This window comes from Pseudorca crassidens, chromosome 3 (assembly GCF_039906515.1).
Source record: "Pseudorca crassidens isolate mPseCra1 chromosome 3, mPseCra1.hap1, whole genome shotgun sequence".
In the NCBI taxonomy this organism is placed as follows: Eukaryota; Metazoa; Chordata; class Mammalia; order Artiodactyla; family Delphinidae; genus Pseudorca; species Pseudorca crassidens.
In genome coordinates, this window is record NC_090298.1 from 53408226 (window position 1) to 53433202 (window position 24977).

The following is a 24977-nucleotide window of genomic DNA, read 5'->3' on the forward strand; positions in this document are numbered from 1 at the left end:
GTTGAATCTTTGCTCCCATAGAACCTGTGTTTAATGATGAGTTAGAAGAGACATTAACAGCATAAGGACAAAGGGGAAAAATAGAAATGCTTGGAGTGTGTGACGCAGGGTCAGACGTTTGAAGGAGGGGGATGTAAGGCTGTGGTGCCGGGAGGGGAATTCTGAACCTTTGGGAGAGAAGGCTGTCCTGCATCGCCCTGGGAGGACAGTGCTGCCGTGGGTGAATGTCAGTGGGTTTGGGGAGCTGCTGCCCTTGACCACGCCTGGCTTCCCCCTCATACTCCCTTCGTCCCACCTTCCTGGCTCTCTTGTCTTCCTTCTCACGTTCCCACCACCCTTGTGAGTGTATTATTTATAGTGGATAAAAGGTGGATAGTGGTAAGAAGCAGCCTCACTAGGTCTCAGTTTTCCTGTCTCTAAAAGGAAGGCTTTGGAATGGATGACTTCCATCTCTGCAGTGGAATGATTCTGGGGTTCGCCTCTGACTGACCGTCCTTACTGAAGCATTTCCTGGAAAACATTAATGAGAACTCTTTTGCAGTTCTAATTTTTTAAAGAAGTCTAATTCCTGATAAAAATTATACTTGGGAAGCCTTGCTCACTATATAGCTAATGATCACTGATCACCTGCTTGTGGAGCTTTTCATCTCAAGATTGTCCTATTAAGTTGAAAAAAACAGTTTTTGTCTGCATTGTATTTCCACAAATATTGATAGCAAAAATAAAAAAAAACATTAGGGGAAATGTGCACGATTGCTGAATCAATTGGTGAAGACTATAAGGAATGTTGTATTCTTTTAACTTTTCTGTAGGCTTGAAAAATTTCAAAATAAAATATTGGAGGGCAAAAATGGGCAAGTGTATTTTCTCTTCCCTTAGGGACACTGAGACAAATCAGATGAAGCAGTTTATTAAATGACTTTCTCAAGGGCAATCAAGAGTTAAGTGAGAGGACCTGCAGTAGATTTCAGTGGCTCAGTTGCCATTCTAGTGCTTCTCAGGCCGTATCTCCTCCCTAAAGGAAAGACAGATGTAAGAAGGAGTTTCCTTGGGCTTCCCTGGTGGCGCAGTGGTTGAGAGTCCGCCTGCCGATGCAGGGGACACGGGTCCGTGCCCCGGTCTGGGAAGATCCCACATGCCGCGGAGCGGCTGGGCCCGTGAGCCATGGCTGCTGAGCCTGCGCGTCCAGAGCCTGTGCTCCGCAACGGGAGAGGCCACAACAGTGAGAGGCCTGCGTACCGCAAAAAAAAAAAAAAAAAAAAAAGGAGTTTCCTCTAGCCTACTGCTTCTGAAGAAAATGTTTCTGAGCCTGGCAACATTGCTGTGTATTTCCACTTACAAATTATCCGAATGGGCAAAGCAGGAGATAGGGACCTGTCAGCTTTATAAAGGTGCTCAATGAATGCCATTAGGTACATAGTTCACCCATTGAGAAGAAATGGGTGGTTCTAATTCCGAACCTAGGATTTTCATGTCTGACGGCTTGAAACAGAAAAGGATTCCGTGGTCAGCAGTATTTGGTAGTGAAGGAAGGCATGTTAGGTGCAAACCTGATAGAAGGGGAGACAAAGTCAGAATTGCATGGTGTATTCTTCCATTGTTGTCCTTGGACGGGCATTGTGACCAGTAGACTCTGAAAAGGTCCTCGTCCTCTTTGTCTAGCCCAGGCCCATATGGGGTTTAGAGGAAGGAGAGGTGGGTCTCCAGGGGCAGCTTTACATGAACAGACAGTGGTATTTGCCTGGCACCTTTCCCCATCTTATAACTCTCTCCTTCTGGAACTTTGGGGAAGGAGGGTCTCTGGATCGTTTTCAGAGGTTTATGTTGTTACCTGACCTAGTAACAAACTGTGAAATCAAAATATCTGTGTATGATGGGTGCGCACCTCGCTGACATGATGGCATTTATAAAAAGCTAGAATCGTTACTTGGGTGAGCTCTGGGTGTATCATCAGCTTGGGAGGGAGGTGTTCACTTTCATCCTGGTCTGAAGCAAGCATCGTCCTCTTGTGGGTCTCTCGTGACCTTTAGTTGCTTCCCTTGTGCCTCATTAAGCGTGATGAGCAGCTAGCTGTAGATAGGTAATAAGAGGCCAGCACTCCCACCAGGAGCATTCAAAACATCGTCACCTAGAGCACCCTTGACGGGTCATACGCTGTGTTTTTTGTTTAATCACCCTCCTCTGAAACATATTTTCACCTATCTTCATCTGCATTAACTCAGAGAAAATCAAGAGTTTTAAAAGCTGGAAGAAAGAATCAAGGTGAAGTGCACTGTTGCTAATGGTGTTTTGTCCAGTAGGTGGCGCCTCAGCAAATCTCATTTGTAGCTGATAGAAGTAAACACGTGGAGGATTTTTTTAAAAGATGCGTTCATAATACATGTGAGCAAAAGGTACGCCCTGTGTGCAGGGTGGTTCATGAAGTCAACTGGAAAAAAAAAAAACAGTTGGACTATGTAAAACTAACTCTCTCATTGTAAGAAAATTGTTGGGAAGAACTTATAAAAAGCTAATGTCTGGTTGAAATTAAAATCCTTTATCACGTCACATGGAGATTTTTTCCACAACATTTGGGCTGCAGATTACTGCTACAAGTAAGAGAATACTGTTAATCTTGATAGCATTTTGAGCTTTAGAGAATAATGTATGATAGATGTTTTGGTATCAGATTTGTATGTTTGAATTATGTTCAGAAAATGCAGAATACTTGAGCTGGAGAAATTCCTTCCAGTAACTTAAAAAACACCATTTTAGTGCAATATGTTAGGTGTAACTTCTTGAAGGAATAGACTGCATGTTCCTGGAATGCATTGTTAGAAACTTAATGTACGTGTGATTAAACACGCGCCAAAACAGCACCTCCATGCTAAGAATATGTTATGGTTTTTATACTCAAAGATAGTTAAAGATACTTCTTCAGAAGCATGCAAAGGAAGCAGCATTTTCACTCCTTAAATACAAGTGTCCCCTCTGAAAACTGAGTAGTGGAATTGGTAACGTATTTCTAAATCATGCACTTCAGAAGGCAAGTAAGGATTTTTTAAAAATTCCTGCTTTCCAGCAAAGTACTAGAATTGCATTACACATTTTTCCCTAAAGAAGTCCTATATCTTTCCTGATGGCTTAAGGTAAGGAATCTCTGTGTATTGTTTGACAAAATGGAATCAGAGTTAATCCATTAATATTTTCTATAGATAAAAGAGTCAGGATACACATGTCCTATTGTGTTCAGTTTTCTTTAGAGGACAGTTAAAGAACACAATTAACAGGCTCCTCACAAATGTCCTTTCCTATCTGTCTCGGAGGAGAGTGGTGACAGGCATCCAAGGTTGTCAGGTGAGGTATAAAATCATCACTGGAGTTCTGGTGGCATCGGGGAAACCTCAAGAAGGAAAAGATGAAGGATCCTGTTTGCTTTTAATAATTGAGTCATAGTGATGTGTTTAGTGAGACCAAGACAGGACTTATCCAGTTCACTGAACTTCAATTTTAGAGGAAGGTTGTACAAAAAGTGCCTTGTCTTTCCGTGGAAATACTAGTCTTTGGTGAAAAGAGATTAAAGTGATGTTCTTTCATGGCTACAGGAATCAATCCTCCCTTTTCCTTGCTCTTTCCCATCACCTCTCTCCTCTTGCCCTTTTCTCAAGTTGAATAATCACTTATAGGGAAGATGATAGGAGCTTAGTGGTAAGTAGTGGAGACCTTCTTACCACTGAGCTCCTGTCATCTTCCCTATCTCCCCCACTTAGTAGTCCCACTCCCTTTAGACCAGTGGTTCCCAAGCTTGTCTGCACAGTGGAAGCACCTCGGGAGATTCAGAAACTACTGATGCCTCCCCCCACCCCCAAGATTGTGATTTAATTGGTCTGGGCGTGGCTTTAGGTTTGGGAAATTATAAAAGGTCTTCCAGTGATTCTAATGTGCAGATAAATTTGGGAACCCCCATTTACTTCCTCTCCCCAAACCTCCCTTATTCCCCACCCACCCGTCTGAGTCCATCCTTCCTTGGTACTTTTGCAGCACCAGCACCTTGAGTGTATGTTTGTGCATGTGACTCCACCGATCCCCTTGGACTTTGTCTGTTTTTTTCATGTGTCTTAGGATCCCGTGACTATGTTCCGATGGAACTGAGTTTTTTTCCTCTTTCTATTCTCAATATCCATCTTAATACCTAACCCATAGCAGCTGCTTAGTGATTGGTTTCTGAATCAAGGGCATAAAATATATATTTTTTATATATATATATAGTAATACAATGATTTAAACAAGTTGATTCATGCACTTCTGACTCAGGGCATTTTTACTGCCCAGGTAGATATTTCTCCTTTACTTGAAGAGCCTAGACTTCCTAGTTTCCTATCTTTTCTTAAAGCGATGATAATTATATAAAATTAAAGAGGAATATGTTCTCCTGTGTGGTATTAGCTTGTGTCACAAAAGCCAGCTTTAGATAAGGGGACAAAGGAGGACTAAGCCTGTATTCAGTAAATCTCAAGGAAGGAAGTGTAGAGTGTTGTTGATTTCTAGTGGAAGAATTCCCTATTGCCTGCCTTACTTAAAGAATATTAATTTATCTAACTGATGATAATCTGGTAAATTTATTGTAGCATTAAAAATGCAAATCAGTTACCATGCCAAATATTCAGTGACATGCCTAAGACTTTTAAAATTTTATATGATTTTATTAGGTGATAATGGGAGGCATAATTGTTAATGTTTGATTCTGGAAAAATACAATTCGTTTCTGTGAAACACATTGTGCCTTAATGATATCATTAAGATTAATGAATATAAATGAATGAGCTGGGGATTTCAAATAGCACATAGTGACTTTATATCAGTCTGTAAAACTTGAGATAGATTTCCTTGATTTTTTAAGGAGAATGCACCAGAGCCCTGCTGTATTTTCATATAGACTAGAGAGAAATTAAATCAGCTACCTTAGGAAGACTGTTGTATACTGATTTCAGTCTGTGAAAGCCACTTATTAGTTTTACTTTAAGAATTATTTTTCAAGACCACTTTTTAGAAATTTCCATGTCCTGTATATATGAGAGTGCATGTGTATTTTGGTGTTTTAAAAAAAATCAGGGTACTAAATCATTGTTCAGTAAATTAGAGATGACATGGTGGTGTCTATTCCAGATGTTCCACAATAAACATCTATTACATTTATAACTTAAAATATTATTAAGAAAGCTAGGCAAGTGAGTATTCTTCTTGGGCTAAGAGATGGAGAAAGGAAAAACTGGGAGAGGCTGCTCGTCAAGGTCTTAGATGAGAGTCATGGACTAAATGTATAATGTGACCCCAAGAATCATGGTGTTTTGAGTAATGATGCATGACTATATGTTCTTGTAGTGTAGAGAGAAACTCTGCCACGACAAAACAGAAACAAAACACCCAATTTATCTGTGGTGCGTGTACTTGTAATTTTTTTTTTTTTTTTTTTTGCGGTACACGGGCCTCTCACTGCTGTGGCCTCTCCCGTTGCGGAGCACAGGCTCCGGACGCGCAGGCTCAGCGGCCATGGCTCACGGGCCCAGCCGCTCCGCGGCATGTGGGATCTTCCCGGACCGGGGCACGAACCCGCATCCCCTGCATCGGCAGGCGGACTCTCAACCACTGCGCCACCAGGGAAGCCCCGTGTGTACTTCTAATTTAAGCGCTGTGTTTGCAGCATCCTCTTATTGAACTAGAGAGAGAGAGGCACTGTGTCATCAGGTAGTGCTTAATATGACTTCGTAAGTTTGTCTCCTTGGTCTGACCTTCAGTTAATGCTTCTGTTTCTCCCCTATGCCTGCGCATGTGTGGGAACGCACAGGTTTGGTTTTCTTATTTGTCTGTTTGAAAGTTTTGCAGGGCAGCCCTTGCCCATGAATTGCTGTTGAAGTAGTGGTGGGAAGAACCACAAAAGTGAAGGAGGGAGGGGAGGTATTTTTGGAACGTGGCTACTATTTGGGCACTGGGACCCAGCCTGAGAAGCCTGAATTCCTTTGTCTGCTCTGCCTTTTTACTGTTCCCTTGACCTTGGGCTCTTCTTTTAACCTCATCACCTCACTTTCCTTGTTGGTAAATTGAACCAGTCTCTTCCTTTTCTCCTTTGAAAGAAGCTGATGGGGATTAATGAGGTAGAATCTGGAGTACATTTTGTACTTCTCTGAAGAGTACATTTCAGGGAAGGTAGAAGACAGTTAATATCATCGTAGAGAAGTGGAACTCACATTGCTTACCGTGTTAGATGATAGAGTTCCAAGGAGTACTTAACTGTTGGTCAACTGAAAATGAATTGCGGGCACAGCCCCATTTCTACTCACTTCTAAGTCAGATGACGTGTTAGTTCAGGATGATGGAAAGAAAGGCAAACCAAACGTGAAGAGCAGTAGAATGACAGGATTCAGGGGGGACATCTGACTGCCACCTGCTTGCCTCAAAGAAAACCACTTATTTTTAAAATCATTTTTATATGTACCTCTCCAAAAGTGCTTGGCTCTCTGTACGTAATCCAAACAAGATCAGAATGAGGTTCCCAGCAAAACTTCAGAATTAATCTAACCTGGAGCCTCAAGGTGGAATAAGGTTCTAGACGTGATCATCAGGTTTAAAACAGCTTGCTCAAGTCTCTTCAAATCTATATCATAATTCATGTCGATGCAAACACAGAGACATAGAAAGAATGCTTGGTTACTTCATGTATGAAATCCCTTGCTAATTTTATGTAGCATGCTGTCTTTGGTCAATCAGCTTTTAAGTTCCAAGGTGACTAGCTTGATTTTTCTTCTTAGAAGATTTTCCTTATCTTTTCTCCCCTTGTGTTTACTTTTTTTTTGAGAAGTTTAGATAGGTAACAGTACATTTAACCTAGAACTTAGTTTCTTGTCACTGTAGGATTAAAAAAGAAAAGTTTAATACATGCATAGTCTGAAAGTGCTTTTATAATCTCTGATTCTGTAGTTAAACTCAGAATATAGACAATAGAGTTCAAAATTTGAAAATAATCTTCATCTTTTATCTCTAGGTAGATCTCATCACTTTAGGAATAATTTTAGGAATATCTCCTGTTTCAGAAGCTCATAAAATATCAATGCTTATTTGATGCCAGGAGTATTATCAAGCATATAAACAGATTGACATACTCATGTCTGAAGCTCATACAATGGGCAGGCACCCTGTGCTGGCAGTACGGCCAATGTCACTTCACTCATCTACTCCCATCTCCATCTATATTAATATGAAATACAGGAGTTTGCTAAATATTAGTTTACGGTCCCAGTGTTGGCCGTGTCATTTGGAGATGAAGGAACATAATTGAAAAAAAAAATATTGGAGCTATTTTCCATTGTCAGATCTTCATAAATGCCCTCGATGAAAAAAATGAAGTTGTATTACCCAGTTTTATTAGAAATGCTATATTTTGTTGGATCTGTGTGTTCACAAAGTAGAGAATATTTTCCTACTGTGATTGATGTTGGGGCATTTATGAGGATAGTCTGCTATATTTCATATGTATATGAGGGTGTCATTGTTAAAATGTTCAAAAGAAAATTACGTATGTGATTTATATTTTATTATTTCCTCCTAGGATGTAATTTTTTCAGTACCATGATTCCTGTCATATTGTCAGTGGTGATTTGATGGCTAATATGCCAGAAATAATTAGATTTTAAAAGGTGATGCAGATGTCAAGACAATATAGCTTTCTTGTGAAAAGGCTTAAGCGAGATCATGCATGTTACATTGTGCAAGTCCCCAACTGCATACATTGTAACAGTTTTCAGGATTACAGGCAGGATGGAAAATGCAGCTCCATGCAGGAAGCCTGGGATGCAGCATATTTCAGAGGCATATCCTTGCTACTGACACCACCTGCAATTTTTGCTAAATGAAACGTGTTTTAGAAAATGCTACTCTTTGGATAAATTCAGACCTCGGTGTATTATCAGTGGGAAGATGTTAGATCCCCTCTTTTCTTTTGAGTGGGAAAATTCCTCCTCTCTCTAGAAGGCATCAAGCCCTTTGTTTTAGTCTCCTTGACAGGTTTAAATTTTTTTCTTTGGGGAGAAAAAGACACATGCAATATGAACTGCATTTTTTTTTTTTACCTTACAATAATGTTCAATAAAGATTGAACATTATTGTACAATTTTAAATGACCATTTTAAAATATAGGACAAGGTAATTTGTAGTTTCAGTGTTTGTTCCTGAGCATAATATCTCCTGGGACTTTAAATGGAATGGAACCTATTTCTGGGTGTCTTTATACTTTGGGCACTGATGACACTAGTGATCCATCTCTGGTTCACTTGTATGTTACTTTTTTTTTTTTTTGCGGTACGCAGGCCTCTCACTGTTGTGGCCTCTCCCGTTGTGGAGCACAGGCTCCGGACGCGCAGGCTCAGCGGCCATGGCTCACGGGCCCAGCCGCTCTGCGGCATGTGGGATCTTCCCGGACCGGGGCACGAACCCATGTCCCCCGCATCGGCAGGTGGACTCTCAACCACTGCACCACCAGGGAAGCCCCTGTATGTTACTTTAATAAATAATGTTTCTGAAGATTAGACTAATGCTGTAATATCACGGTGTTAGGCAGGGATGAGGATAAGTGTCAACTGTAGCCAGACATTAAACCTGCTCTCAGAGTTAACACTGAAGTCTGCAGCGTGCTCTTCAGCCCCCATGCTTCAGCACATCCCTGGTGTCAGAGCGCTGCTTTCTCACTTGGGAGCACAGTGATGAGGAAGCGACTGCTGGGGAAGCTGAGCTTCGCCCTCAGCCTCTCGCGCGTTCCCGGCAGGGTGAAGGAGGCTTGAAACCAGGCAGGTAGCTGAGTGGCATGTGAAGCAGATGCTCAATGAGATGCTAATAGCCTGGAGGAGGGAGGGGAGTTTGGAGTCCTGATTGTGCAGTCAGTAGGGGAGGGACCAGGTGTCCAGAGTGAGGGGCATGGGCTGCTCCTATCTTGAGGACACTGGGACCAGTTCTGCAATTTCCCAGCAGGTGGCCTCCTGCTCTTCCCAGCTTCCCACTGCGAAGCCCATAGTAATATCTTAATTTCACAAACAAGAAACTGAAGCTCAAGAAAGTGAAGGGGCTTTCCCTCAGCTACCTGAGTGTCTGGCTGGTAGAGCCTGCCCTGGGCACTGGCTCTCAGGGCAGGGTACTTTCTTCTAAGGATTCTGGGGAGTCATGACTTCCGGAAAACGGAAGGAAAAGTCAGGGTTGGGGTTTCCCCTCCCTTTCAGCTTCTCAGCACTGCCCAGGACAGCTTTGCCCAGAGTCATTTCACCTGGAAGGAAAGAGTGATTTACGGAGTGCCTCCAGTGGTAAATTCCAGAAAACGGAAGAGTATCAGACTAGAGAGTGAAGAGCTGCTAAAAGCCCACAAATTAATGGGGATGTGTAGTACGCTGGCTCAACAACTGAAAGGGGGGGCCTTAGTTCTGTGGAATTCACTTGATTGTAAGTAAGTACATGTTATATTTAGAACTGTATAATTTTGGACCCAGAAGGGTGAAGAGTTGTTCCAAGAGTGGAGCCTCTGGAGGCCCAGATGCATTTAAGAAGTAGAGCCACACCCCAGAGCTCTTCTCTGGCCGCCCTCTTCCTCTACCCACTCCTGTCCAGGAGCACCTTTCTCCCTTCGGGCCCCAAAGCAGCTGAGACCCTCCTCCTTTTGTCTTTTAGAGACACATGGCCATGGAATCTGAGATTCCAAATGCTCTTTTCTGGTGTGTTCTGACCATTGACAGCTTAGAATGTGGTAATTTGCCTTTTGAAGCTAAAAAATCTGACACCTTTCATTCACCTTGAAAGCACATTTTCCTTCTTTGTTTAAACACGAAGAGGCAATAGGGCTGTTAGGAACCCCAACTGAAGAGTCAGCCGGTCAGGGTTCTTATCCCAGTTCTGCCTTTCCTTAGCTGTGTAATCTTAGGAAGATACTTAACCTCTCTGATGTCAGCTTCCTTATCTGTATAATGGGGATGATAATATAGCTAATTCATGGAGCTGTTGCAAGAATTCGATGAGATGACTTGTACAAAGTACTTAGAGCAGCGATTGGCATATACTGTGCGCTCAATACATGTTGGCTATTGTTATTTAGAAATAAAGCATGGAGGAAAATAAAGTGCTAAAATTAAGAAGGATTTTAAATATAAGCACTGAAATATTTATATGTATTTTGAGCAAATCTCACAGTTACATTGGTCACTGGCATTCAGTGTTCTCTTTACCACTTAAATTGACACAAGAATAATAATATTCACGATAACGGATGCTTTACATACATTTTCATGAATGACCTGTTTCTTATTTGTAACTTTTTATGACCTTTATATTACCTTTTTAAAAATACAACATACTCATTGGCCACTGGCATTTATCTGTGAGTGGAAAACATAATCAATGAATGAATGAAGGGATTTATCCACTTGGCCACATTGGTTTCCCTCATGAATGAACAGAGATGTACAAATCCTTGGTCCGTTGTCTAAAAGTAACAGACAAGATACGGTAGTTAGTGCATTTTGTGGGTACTTGTCTATCTTGCTAAGTAGTAATCACTGCCACAAATACACAAAGCGACCTTAAGGGGAAATCCCACCACAGACTGTGGTCATGGCAGATCTGGAGAGGGAAGCCCCTGCCTCCACCAGGAACTTACCCTCTCACATCCCTCACGCGTCACCTCCGTGGCTTTTGGATAAGTGGTCCAGGAGCCACAGGCTGAGAGCTGCTGGCAGGGAGTGGATTTAGCCTGTGGAGTGTAGTAGGTAAGGTTACGTTTGGAAACGTCCCTCATCTGCGGTGCTTAAAAAATTCCTCGCGGTGTTCCTCACCGCCGTTTCCCAGTGCACATTCAGTTGCTGAAGAGTAGGTGACATCAGAAGGTGCAGTTACTGTAGTGTAACCAATGTGGATCTAGAGTGGAGCGGTAACTGGTTCTTAAATTGGTGAGAAATATGTGACTGTGTAAATCAGGTGACAAACCTGTATCCTGCCACCAAATGACATTACGTGGACGTCAGTGATCACAAAATCTTATCCTTTCCCTTTGTGAAAATACTTAACAACCAAACGCTTCCCATCCCTCCCCTGATTTTTCTCACTCTGGATTTGGTCTTGTTTTTGTTTCTGTGAGCCATTTATTAATTAATTTTTACAATTAATAAAATTTAAATTTGGCCTTTAGTAGAGTGTCCACAGATGCTGAGTATTCTGTGAAGTAAATTATGCCTACGGTAGAGCGTGCATGAAGTGTATCCGTACAAATAATTTTTTTCTAAATCAAGTACTGTGAAGCCCCTGGATTTAGATTACAATGAATGACAAAGCCTACCAGATTTAATTTGAATACACACGTAAAAGCTATACGTGTTGAGGTTGGTACTTTGTGAACTGACTCACAGTATTGTGAAAATATTACATGAAGGTATAAAATTGCAGGAAAACTGAGTTTATTAATGGAAATTAGACTAACTCCTAATTATTACCTGTGAATAGTGCCATCATTTGAAGTTTTTATTGCATTTTAACACATGGCTTATCTTGACGAGAAAATATATAGCGAAGGGTCAATGTAGCAATTTTCGTTTTACTATTCTCTCTGCTAAGCCGTTATTGCTTGATGCTATTTTTCAGCAGCCTTTCATTTTTGTCCCAAATGTTTTTGCCTCTGGCTGGTTTTATTTCTTTAAAATGTATGTGTATCACTTCTCAAAGTGATACATTTTGACAGGTAATCGATATTTTTTCATACCAGATTTGATGGTGCAATGGTCATAATCCTCATCTTAGACTTAGTTAATGGTTGAATACTAAGCTAGATTTTTGTCTCAGAATATTCCTTTGTTAAGGAACATACTTTTCACCCTTAGCCAAGTTCCTTTTTATCACTCCCAGCCACCAAACAGGTCTAGGTGCCAAGTGCCTAAGATGCACAGAACCCACTTATCTGGGATACACATCACCTGACTTTTTGTCACTCTATCCTCGAAATGTCTCCTGATAGCACTTCCAACCAGCTTACTTGGTTGGCCACAGAAAAGATACTTCTGGGCTCTACTTGTTTTTTCCTCCTGGTATCCTGTGATCTTTATTTGAAGGGGAAAAGTCTTTTCCCTTTTCTCTAGTGGGAACTTGATGTCCTCCATCAGACCCCACTTTTTCTAGAAGGACAAGCGCAATGAAGATCACAGCCCTCAGATCACAAGCATGTCTAAGGACACCATGCTCGGCGTTTGCTTTTTAAAAGTTCAGTTTCTTGGGTCGTGATTTGTTTTTCCTAAATTCAGTTAGGACTTTCTTATGCCTCTATGGGCAGATAACAGTGACATCTAAGTTGGTAAATATATTCTGAACCCCTGCCAAGGCACTTCGTTGAAGACAGTACTTCACATTCAAGGAGCTGTTTAAGCTCTTCTCTCAGGAGGGTGAATTGAGGGAGGAAGGGCAACAACTGTCATTCCTTTTCTTTTCAATGAAGAGACTGGCCTTCCTTTTGCAGGAAAAGGTTAAAGTACAGGTGGGCCTGTCAAGGATGGGATCTGTTTCCACCAGCTTTGCAGATTCTCCCACAGATAGCACACTGATTCTTCCCTTCCACCCCTAGATTTTCTTTTTTTTTCCTTTTTTTGTCCTTGAATTTAAACAAAAATATGTAGTTTTAAAAAATCTTAAAAATCATTTGTGCTAGAATTTGGGGGTACAGTTTGGCTTGAGCAACAAACAGGTTTGTGCTTTTTCTTTGCTTTTAGAGATGGCATTACTCCTCCACCTGAGAACAAGAACAAAAACTCTCTGGGGTTTTCTTCCTTTAAGTGGTATCAAATGAGCACGCCTAAGTGGAAAAAATACCCAGATACCCTTCTCCGAGGTTGCTTCTGTGAGGGAGGGGTGACATTTCTTGACAGCGTTTCTCTCTTTGTATGTCTGCAGATGTAGGCAAAGATGGTTTGGGAACATAAAATGCAATCAATTTTCCTCCGTGGTTAGATTCATAAATCCCTGAGCTATTTTTAATGACATAATCTAATCAATTGATGGCAAGCCTAATAGTGTGTTGACAGGCAGAAAGAGACAGAAAGCTAGTGTAATAGCAGGTGGCTGGGTAAGGAACCATTTTTCTCTTCCTTCCTCACCCCCCGTGTTTAGAAATCGCTGGTTATCTGGATTAGGTAAAAAGCAGAAATGACCGACTTAAAAAAAAAAATTATGCCTGCTTTCCTAACTACCTTTCTTTCAAGAAAAAAAGACTTTCTAAGGGATAAAGTGAAGAAGGAGGTAGTTCCGAGACAAACTACAGGTAGCCCTAGTGTCTGCTTCTCAGGACCATACTATGCTCTTAATTTCAGTATCTTTAGAAGAGAAATCAAGGGGGAATAATTTATTATAAATTGGTAGCATCGTATATTGTTACTCCTGTGCTAGGCCTGTAATGAAAACTTAATATTCATCTCTTGGTTGCTTTGAATTGAAATAAGATGAGGATGAGCGGAGTAAACAAGCTGAAACAGACTGTGAAATTGCACATGATGGGAATCTTTTTTTTTTTTTTTTTTTTTTTTAGTTGCTTCTGGACTAGAAATAGGTTACTATTCCACCTAATGATGGCTCTTAGAATTTCTTCTTCCTTTTTACATTTTGGTCCAGTATCAACAGAACAAAGTTGTTATCACAAGGGAAATTAAAATCTAAACTGTATCTTTGGGCTAGGAATCCACCGGCAAGGTATTTATGTAAATGAACTGGCTTTCACACTGGGAGGGGTAAGGTGTTCCACCCGCTGTGGCTGGAGAGCAGCCGCCCTGAGCCCTCCGTTTTCAGGTTTTCCGGCAGCGTGTGTGTTCTGCAACATTTCCTTTTCTTTGATGCCATCAGAAGAGATGAGCGCCGGGTATGGTGGTGCTGCTTGGCTGGCCAGCTGTGCCCTAGTTTCTCACCATCCCAATCAGCAGCTGCCTTTTACAGAGGTTTCTGTCACCGCTGATTTACTTAGCCACTTTGACCTTATAGTTGCTTCCGAAGGGGCTTGACCCGAGGCCACTGCCGAAAGCCATCTTCTGGTCACCTGGAATGCCAGGGCCAGTATTTTGAAGGAGAAGAAAAAACAGGGCTCCCACAATTTCCTATCTGCTAGCAAGAGGCTCCTCCGCCTGGATGGATGCATTAGGCGTCTGAGCCCACTTGCTGCGCTCTCCCACCGAACTGCAAGCATCCGTGATCCCTGAAGTTGCTGGAGTGAATAACTAAGCGGGACCAGCTGACCCCGGGCTCCAATCAGCTAGAGCGTGATGTAAGTGTTTAGCAGCTGCTGGGCTCTGAATTAGCGTGCTGAAGTAGAGGTAGTACAGCATGGCTAGACTGTTGTGAGAGGCTCAGAGAAAGCGAAGGGGGAGATGGATGAGTCCAGCATTCTAAGACGAAGAGGGCTCCAGGTAGGAGATCCTTCCATTCTTGAAATGTAGGGTTGCCAGTGGCCAGCCGTGGAGGATTTCAAAGTTCCCTTTTCATTCCTTTACTGGGCACAAATACGTGCACAGTTCTTAGCAACGTGAATACGCTAAGTCTCTAGTTACAGAGCTAAGTGACCCGTCACAGGGTTCAACGAGAAAGGCTCTTTTGTCAGAGACAATAGATATGACTTTTAGTTTGAGACTTTGTTGGTTGTTTATTTTTTTCTGCTGGTTGTTCAAGAATAGTTAAATCGTGGCTGGCAGTGACATCTGATGAGCCGGTTGGGCATTCTGTCAGAAGTCTGGGAAGTCTGTCAAGGGTAGCAACTCTGTTCAGTTCTGGGAACACGGGACTCAGTTTTGTGTCGGGCTCCGCAGCATCTATCTGATCGCCTTGCAGATGTGTGCAGCTGCTGGGAGGTTTCCTCCTGTCAGTGAGATGAAAGTTTCTGCTGGCAGCTCAATCAAAGTTCCCTGTAATTTGTTTATGTTGAGATGAGGAAAGATATGTGTCTTACTGCCTTGCTTTTTGTGCCCAAATTTCTCTAATTTAATTACTGTGACTTCAGTATACAAATGTATTCCAAGTTAAAACTTGGCAGATCAGAAAACTTGGAAAAAACATCTGCTTGGCCGTTTGTAAGTTTCAGGAAGCCAAAATGTGAGTATGTTCAAAATTAGTACGTTTAACTCCTTGATAACTCTTTTTTCCTGTGTGTAAGTGGTAGTTTTCTCTGTGAAAGACTCTAATCATTAGCCATTGTTAAACTCTCATTCATTATTTTTGAGATTAAAAAAAAAGTGCTTGGGAAGACCGAATATACGGCACATGTAGAAATGTTTCAGATACTCCTTAATTGTCTTTGACTCACAGCTGGGCTAGCTGTCTGCTTTTTGTTTTAAATGTCAATTACTAATACTATTCATATTATTCTAATATTATAGTAATATTATAGATAAACTAAAGAATTATTTGTAGGTAAACAAAAGAGGGATTAAAAAAGTTGGGGTTAAATGTCATCTATTGTTCCAAACCTAAGTAAACAGACTGACTCTAATGATTTTCAGTGTGGTCATTGTTTTGAATGTACAGTGTGGTTAGTCACTGCTGTGGATTTCCTTTTCTTTGTTTTCATCACATCTATGAAGTTCTGGTAATGCACAGCTGTTTGTGTGGGTCCACGTCCTCTCTGGGGTCGCTGGTTAAATATGGAAAGGCTCTTTGTTAAAAAGATGATAAACTCTATTAAACTCCTAATGGTTCAGATTATTACTATGTTGATGCTGAGAGTTTTCTATTTCCTTTAATTCATTTTAGATAATTTAAAATGTGTTTTTGTTAAGAAACTCTTTTTTGTGGTTTATTTCTGTAATACATATCATCACAACTTCAGAGGATATGATTGAGATATATGGTGCTTTTGAGGGGTATAGATTTCATAGAACTTTTAATTTTAGAAATAAAGAAATCATTATTGTGCCTATTTAAAATAATGAAGCTATTTTCTAAGATTTGCAACAAAACAAAGGAAACATTGCTAGTTAATATAGTACTTAGACTGTTAGATCTTCGTTGTACTTAACCTACTTTTACTACACCTGCCATATTCTACTATATAATAAAGAATGTCTGCTTTCTACTGTAAATGAAATAAAACTCTCCACATTGTGAGAAATAGCACATAACAGTGCATAAAAGTTCTGCCACCTCATAGTTACTTTATTTTGGCTTAAACAAAGCCTATTATTCTTTTACTCCCATTATATCCAGTATTTTTTTAAAAGGCATTGCACATACAGAGTAGCTGTTTTCAGAAATTCCAATATTAGGAAACTACTTACAAAATACAAGGTGTAAGTATACATTTGTATTACAAATGATGTCACTGTAGAGTTCTTAAGAGCAACGCCACCTAGTGAATTTAGAAATTAAGTTAGTTTACAAATACATACTACTGTATATGAAACATTTCAACATGTAAATGAGGCAACCTGTAGTGAACCTAGGCTGAAACTTACACTTTTGTATGACTGATTCTGACTGTGTTGCTAGGTAATCTTGAGCAACTCACATACCCTCTTGGTGTCTGTTTATTCTTCTGTAAAATGCATGCTGTAATGTGACTTTTGAGTGTACTACATGGGAGACAGACATAACTGAATTTTTTAAAGTTAAAGGCCATGTAATAAATACACTAGAATATAGAAGGTCCTCAACAAGTATTACGTTGTTGAGAGCAAAGATGATTTCTGTTCTTTATAGCATGCCATATCATTACTAGTCAGATGAAATAGTTATGTTTTTATTCCATATTTGTTGTTTGAATTTAATTTTAAGTTAGAAGAATCACCAATAAAGACAGTTAGCATTATTTACAGGGGTCATTATGACAGAATATATTATCTAATAATAAGAGTCTATTGGCCTGTTACACTGAATAGATGCTTAGTGTTAGATGCTTAGAACTGGAACACATCTGTTTTTTTTTTTGTTGTTGTTGTTTTTTTTTTTTTGCGTTACACGGGCCTCTCACTGTTGTGGCCTCTCCCGTTGCGGAGCACAGGCTCCGGACGCACAGGCCCAGCGGCCATGGCTCACAGGCCCAGCCGCTCCACGGCACGTGGGATCTTCCTGGACCGGGACACGAACCTGTGTCCCCTGCATCGGCAGGCGGACTCTCAACCACTGCGCCACCAGGGAAGCCCAGATCCGTTTTTTAAATAACTTAAAGCCTTGTGTCAAAAATATGGAGCATACGAATATTATAATTCTCTAAAATTTAATTTTGCAATAATTCAGAACGTGTTTAGTATAGAATAATGCAGTGTGTGTTTAGAACTTATTTTTAGAATTTCAGTACCTCTAGCTCTTAAAACACAGGCTACTAGTGGTGGTTTTAAAATTTGGACTTTGAAAAATGATTTTTAGTCAGAACATATTCTCAAGGCATGACTACCTCATAAAATTGCAACACAAGTTAGTTGTTCATCTTAAGTGACTGCACGTTTCCATCTTTTCTGTGGACTGTATTAATATTTCCAGTACTACTGATAGCACTTCAATCACTGCCTTTGAAATGAGAATGAGAGAAAGAGGTCCCAATGGCTTCCCCTGTTAGAATCTGGAAAACTTTTCAGATTGCATCTCCAAACTTGGGAAATTCTGACGGATGGATGGGCTTGGGCAGACTTTGGACTTGGGGCAATTTGAATTTCTAGACAGGTCTAATTCGTCAAAGGATAACTGGCTCCTTTCGGGCCTAATATCCCTTAAACAGGGGTCATATTTTTTAACTGTCAGGGAAATTGTTTCAGTGATTTCCGTTATGTGTTTCCCTTTTATTTGTTTTAATGAAAGTGTCCCTATCCCTAATGTGATAGATCCCAAGGCTGGAGGAAAATGAACAACGGGCATCATTAAAGCAGGAAGAAGGCACTAAAAGAGGGAGGGGCATCTCAGAGAGGCCTCCTATGATTCCTTTCCTGCCATTCTCTTGTGCTTTCCTTTGCTTGGTAGCATCTTCTGTTGATTTCTCCCCTCTCCAATTAAATATTACCATTTTAGTCCACTGTCACATGCAGCTGGAATGTTAAAAAAAATTTTTTTTCAGATATGATGAGGTTACCAACTAAATATTTATAATTTAGATTTCTAGATTGGTGTTTAGGTTTTTGTTTTGCTTGCTTCTCTTTCCCCTATACCTGATCTCATCCCCCAACCTTATTTGAAACAACAACAAAAACCTAACATTCTTACCTCGGCCTAGGCTCTGATTTTCCCCTGCCCTTGGTCTGGAATTCAGTTTTAGAAAACAGAGAAGCAGGTGGACTCTTACATTCTGACTGGGTGTCAGCAGTGCTTGGATGTAGGTTATTCCAGTCACAATGTCTCAGTGTTTCTTCTGTGTTAACTTTAATGTGCTTGTGGATGTGTTTACACTCAGCTGAGCTTAATAGCAGGATCGTTACGTGGGAGTGTTACCCTGGTTCCTATCATTTGAGGACTCTGGGTGGTTACAGGAAAGAAGTCTAGTTAGAGGATTATAATAGAAATACTTATGATAATTACACTTTGGGATAAGGTACTTTTGATCTCCAGAGGTTCCAGAAAGGCACAGAGATGACTTTGGGACAGAAAGAATCAAAATGGTACATGAACTTTTGGTAGTGATGAGTACCTAACCAATGAGACCAGTTGTGGTCATATCCAAGTGGTGTTTCTTATCCATTGAAGGAGTTGAATTTCTGCCTCTGAAATAGAGATAGAATACTGTAGTTTTAGTTTCCTGATCCACAAAGGGGTAAGGATGGGGTGCCCTTAAAATCTTATGTTCACTCAAATTTCTATTTTCTACTCTAAGAATTGTTTTCGTAACAAACTTTTTTTTTAAAACAACGTCAAATAAACAAGTTTGCATACTAGCTCTTCTTTTGCACCTTCTCATTCTCTGGTACAGCTGTTAATAAACCAGAAAATTGTCGTCTCTGTATTTCGGTCAAGGCAATACCTATTCTCCAGGTCATCCCTTTTCCCACCTTTGACTTCTCCGTCTCATGCCTGCAGTCACCAACCCCTGTCAGTTCTACATTAAAAATACTTCTAGAGTCTAGGCAGCCTCTTTCACACCTAAATTTCTGTATTGTCTGGTACCCCTGGGTCCAGGTCCTTCTCCATTCCATCCCGCTTGTCGCTGTAGGTCCCCACATCAATCCCTGGTTTAAAATCCCCACATGACTTTGCATCATCTGCTCAAGGATAGAGTAAAAACGCACCTGACTCTCTCTGATTTAGCTCAGTCTACTTTTCTGGTCTCATTTCCAACTCTTTGCCTTCCAAAACCCCGTTCCATCACCCCTCTCCAGACTTGATGTATCCCCTTTACCTACAATATCCTTTCCTTATTTTCTCCAATTCTCCCTGCTCATTAGGGACCAAAGTAAACTATAATTCTTTCCTGAAATTTTCCATAATTACTATGTTCCATTCTGAATTTTATAATAGTCATTGTCTATTTTACTTACTTGCACACCTAATCCTATTGCGTGATACATTATTTTAAAATTATTTGATTTGAGTGTCTTATAATGAAACTGCAAACGCATTGAGGATCAGTGTCCAGTGACAATGAGTAGCTCTGTAACTTTAGACGAGTTTCTTAACCACTCTGATCTCTTTGTCCACAGCTGTAAAATGGAGATAGTACATGCTTAAAGATTGAAAGCAGTTGTAAACCTTTAGCACAGCCTCTAGCATGTAGTACTTACTCAGTTAACCTTAGTTCACTGCCCTCTGGATCGGCACAGAGCCTTGCATAGTGTGATTTTAAATAATTAAATGTGGGGGGCTTCCCTGGTGGCGCAGTGGTTGAGAGTCCGCCTGCTGATGCAGGGGACGCGGGTTCGTGCCCCGGTCTGGGAAGATCCCACATGCCGCGGAGCGGCTGGGCCCGTGAGCCATGGCCGCTGAGCCTGCGCGTCCGGAGCCTGTGCTCCGCAACGGGAGAGGCCACAACAGTGAGAGGCCCGCGTACCGCAAAAAAAAAAAAAAAAAAAAAAACAAAAACGTGGGTATCAGGTGGGGCTTAGGCAGTAAAAGGATGGTGAGCATGAATTGGATAATTTGAGGGGAGTTTATAAAAGGGATGCTTTAAAAGGTGTGGGCAGGGTATAGGGATAGTTTAAGGGGCTGGAAGCCACAGGGAGCCATTACCTTCACTAGGCCTGAAGGAGCGAGGGAGGGAGCAGTTATAGAACCTGGAGATGGAGAAGGCAGGTGACAGGTACCGTAGGTGAGGGACGCAGGCCGAAGTGACTCTGCACGGAGGTGGACGGGGACATCTCAGCCTTATTTTTCTCGTTCCTTCTGCACTCTTTCTGGTGCTCCCTGTTAGCGAAACCCAACAGAAACCAGAGGGGCACAGGAGCCCCAGCCGTGCGTGGTCCATGCATCCAAACACCAAGGCCCAGTATAGGGTGGAGAGTACATCTGGATCGGCAGTGGAAGTACATGCAGCATGCTTATAGCAAGCATGTGTTTTACTGCCCCTTGTTCTTAGCAGTTGCCAGCCAAAGACAGTGTTCAACTTTCATAGGCACAGATCTCTGGGGCCTGAACCGAATTCAAGCATTTGAACAGATTCAGAGCTGCTTTTTTTGAAAAGTCATGGCCCCCAACCGTTTCCGACTTTTGTGTAATGATGTCTTTCCAACCAGGCTCTTAATCCTCCTGGGAAAATATTAGTCCTTCCCCTTCCACTGAAGCACGTGGGTCTCCTTTGAATCAGTCATGCAGCATGCCTGCACTTCCGGTCCTGCAAACAATCTCAATTTTGAATCGCTCTGCTCTGCAGACCCTGGCTGAGAAGTGACGGCTGAGAGCAATAGCCCAAGAGACCTCTTACCATTCATCTCCAGGATTCCCTGAGCTCCGCCCTCCGGCAGGTCCTATCACACGTAGACTGTCCATCCGAATTACAACTTGACATTATGTCCTTGGCTTTTATTGGGGGTTCTAAAAGAAATGGCTCTGAGTGAACATCTTTGCACTTTCTGTAAAACTCCCCTTGAAGCCTTATCCATTATGTTGTGCATTGTCTCTTATTCTGTATTATGCCCACATGGTAAATTTGCTTCGAGTTCAGTACTCAGAAAGTTTCTTCCTCTCTAGGTGAACAAGTTTGCTTCTTTTAATCAGATAATGAGAGCTGGCTTGGTCTTCATTTTTGTCTTAGCCGATCAGGACAGGGTTTCATACTCAGTTGCAATAGTTTGTAGATAAAATGAGCCACCACTTCTTCACTGTTTAGCTCTTAGTTCCTTCTTTTTAAGAATTATGTGGTTTCATTTATCATAGCTTTTGAAAGTTTTACGTTGCCTGAATAGATTTCTCAAAGTAGGTAAGACCTAAAAATTTAATAACGTTGCATTTGAAACACAGTGAATAATGAATAATGTCAGAAAACAAGAAAAAAAGACTGAAGGACCAAATAATCAATAAACTAGATAAAATACAAAAATCAAGAATTACATGAACTTACAAAGATCAATATGCAAGCAGGGATCAATAATTTTATTGTTGGCACCAGAGTCTAATGAAATCAAATAGGGTGTTGGAATTTATTTGAAACTTACATTTTAAATAAATTATGAGTAACAATAGATTTTTATTATTTTTTTTATAAAATCGTGTATTTTTTAAAATTTAAAAAAAAATGTTGGCTGCATGGTGTGGCATGTGGGATCTTAGTTTCCTGACCAGAGATCAAACCCTCACCCCCTGGAGTGGAAATGTGGAGTCTTAACCACTGGACCACCGGGGAAGTCCCATGATAGATTTTTAAAGTGTCCTAGAAATCATACATTTGTCTTGGAAGTAACCCAAAGCATGGAGATTGGCATCCAACTTGTGAAACACACGTGTTAGAAGACACTATTGCCATTAAAATCATGCTTCTGACAAATATTTGATGATATGGGCAAAAGCTTGACAGTAATGGCAAGGAAAAGAACAGGTTACTAATCTGTGTACATAATGCATGTACAATTCTATAAAAGTGTGTGTGTGTGTGCCTGTGCGCGTGTGTAGGATAGCCCTGTGGGATGGAAGGAAAGAGCCTGTGTGGGTTTTGGAGTAGTTAAGACCATCTTTGCCACTAAGCTGTATGGGGTTGCCCAGGCTGGTTAATTCCTCACTGGTAAAATACACTTATTTGCAGAATTACTGAGAATGAATCAAAGTGCGGTATGAAAAGGCTAAAAAATATCCATCATATCTAACATTTATTAAGGACCTATTTTCTTTTTCTTCATTGTCATCATCTAAACTAATAGCAAGAAACTGCACTAAAATGTTAATTTAGTATATCTTGATTGTGGCACCATAAGAATTTTTTCCTTGAACTCTTCTATAGTGAGCATGTATTACTTTTTTTTTTTTTTTTTTGCGATACGCGGGCCTCTCACTGTTGTGGCCTCTCCCGTTGCGGAGCACAGGCTCCGGACGCGCAGGCTCAGCGGCCATGGCTCACGGGCCCAGCCGCTCCACGGCATGTGGGATCCTCCCGGACCGGGGCACAAACCCGTGTCCCCTGCATCGGCAGGGGGACTCTCAACCACTGCGCCACCAGGGAAGCCCCGGTGGCCAATTTTTAATTTTTTTGTTTCATTGTCTAAGAAAAGAAAACTTTATACCACTCAGTACCATCAATGAAAGGCTCTTAAAGCTGTTTTTTTATCTTGTGCATCCTTTTGGCATTGAGGAAGGTAAATCAGTTCCATGGGATGCCTCACTCCAAACCTTAGGCCAGCAGTTCAATGAGGCTGCCCTTTTGAATCACCTGGAGAGCTCTCTAAAGCCTAGGGCCTCGAAGCAATCCACGTCAGTCTCTTGGTGGTGTGTAGCCAGGCTTGAGACCCACTGCTCCTAGGGGGATCACGTGTCCAAGGAACACCTAAGTCACGGCACATACCACTTCTGTATCCCCAAATGTAAGGTTTGACAACCTTTAACAGGTGTGTTAAACAGCTTTGCCTTCTTTCTTCCAGTGAGACTGGGTTTTATTTTTATGGAGAGGTGCATGAAGGGGATGTATACCCATTGCATTTGTTTCTTGACTTCCCAAATAATGGCAAAGGTAGTAATGCGAGAGCTCAAACCATTAACTAACCCACCTTGGGGAACTGTTCTTACAGTGGTGTGGCTGGAGGGAGCCCTAGACCTTTACCCCGAAAGGACCCAGGGCACTGGCAGTGTCCAGGTGCCGTTTTACATTTTTTAAATCGCTGGCACCCATGGTTTGCCTTACGAAACTACCTCCAGGGCGTGGTAAGACAGTTGCTTTGCACCTTGAAATGTTCTAATGTTAAAGACAACAAACACCTGTGATTTGGAACCCTTATCATAGATACTCTTCAGTAAGGTACATGCTTGAGTTCTCAAAACACTTGCAATTTTACTTAGATTGTGTTTTGATTCAGGCAGTCACGAAAAAAACCTCCATTCTCTGCCTTTCTTTCAATTAATGTATAATAATAATAAATAATAGCAGCAGCAGTATATATTGAACAGGTTTGTGTCAGAGGACTGAGTGTTGTGTCTTAAATCTACACTCTTGCACTTTTATCCCAGGCTCTAGCAGTCCAGAAATGAGTGGAGTCTGGTACTGACCTGTGAGGGGTTTATAGTGTGGTCGGGGAGACAGCAGTTTCTGCAACAGCAAGTACCGTAACCCCTGTCGGTCACAATGCATGGGCACTGGAGGTGGCTGGTGCCCCGCTGTGCTGTAGGAGGCTGGGAAGGCTTTGTGGAGATGGGGCTATTTCTGCCAGATGATGCTGGATGAACAAGTACTGACTAGGCGAGAAGGGTGGGGACACAGCTGCATGTGCAAAGGTGTGGTGGCCACACAGCGTGTGTCCTTTTCAAGGTGCTGCAAACAGTGCATGTGGGAAGCAGGAAGTGATGAGCAGAGTCCCAAGGATACCACCATATTGAAGGGTTTGGACTTTAAACAGTAGGAAGCCACTGAAAGATTTCACTTAGGGCACAGAAATACTTTACCGACTGTCAACCGCTAATGAATAATGCCTGGGAAGAAGACAAGAACAGCTAGGAGGTTAGAAATGGGGAGGTAAGAGATGCTGCTGCTGGACTGAGATGTTGGCAGTGGAAGTAGAGAAAAGGCAACTGTAGGTACCATTAATAGGACTTGATGACCTGTTGGGATGGTTGAGAAAGGAAATGGAAGGAGCTGGAGGTGACTCCCAGGTTTCAGGCATAACAAGAAACAAATGAGAGCAAGAAATAACAATAACGTGGATGGCGAGGTGATTACTTGGTTCTATGCATCTTGAGTTTGCAGCACCTGTGGAAGCTTTCAGATGGAGATGCTCAGTAAGCAGCTGGATGTATGGGCTGAAACTTCCCAAGAGAGGTCAAGTCTGGATATAGATTCTGAATTCATTCCCTTTAAATAATTTATTGAACTAGACTGTGAATAAAGAGAGAACACAATTTCTCTCAAAGTAATAGATTTCCATTAGAATAGTTTTCAAGAATTACCGATGGACCTTGAGTCTGTCATACAGAGTGAAGTCAGTCAGAAAGAGAAAAACAATACCATATGCTAACACATATATATGGAATCTAAAAACAAAAAAAAGGTTCTGAAGAAGCTAGGGGCAGGACAGGAATAAAGACGCAGATGTAGAGAATGGACTTGAGGACACGGGGAGGGGGAAGGGTAAGCTGGGACAAAGTGGGAGAGTAGCATTGACATATATACACTACCAAGTGTAAAATAGCTAGTTGGAAGCAGCCACATAGCACAGGGAGATCAGTTTGGTGCTTTGTGACCACCTAGAGGGGCGGGATAGGGAGGGTGGGAGGGAGGGAGATGCAAGAGGGAGGAGATATGGGGATATATGTATACATATAGCTGATTCACTTTGTTATACAGCAGAAACTAACACAACGTTGTAAAAGCAATTATACTCCCATAAAGATGTTAAAAAATAACAAAA

At 41.4% G+C, this 24977-nt stretch overlaps 1 protein-coding gene across 14 annotated transcripts in view; it reads left to right on the forward strand.

Moving 5' to 3' along the window:
* The window catches only part of MAST4 (microtubule associated serine/threonine kinase family member 4), a 568209-nt gene that overhangs the window by 223427 nt on the left and 319805 nt on the right, over positions 1-24977 (forward strand). For 3 of the 14 annotated variants that reach the window (XM_067730864.1, XM_067730868.1, XM_067730870.1), the window contains exon 1: positions 14296-14438. The exons of 9 other annotated variants lie outside the window; for them this stretch is intronic. In XM_067730864.1, the coding sequence (XP_067586965.1) occupies positions 14400-14438 (39 nt within the window). In that variant the 5' untranslated portion in view covers positions 14296-14399. Of the gene's footprint in view, positions 1-14295; positions 14439-24977 lie in introns of those variants that run through there. 2 more of the 14 variants (XM_067730863.1, XM_067730865.1) reach the window with 2 other exon arrangements.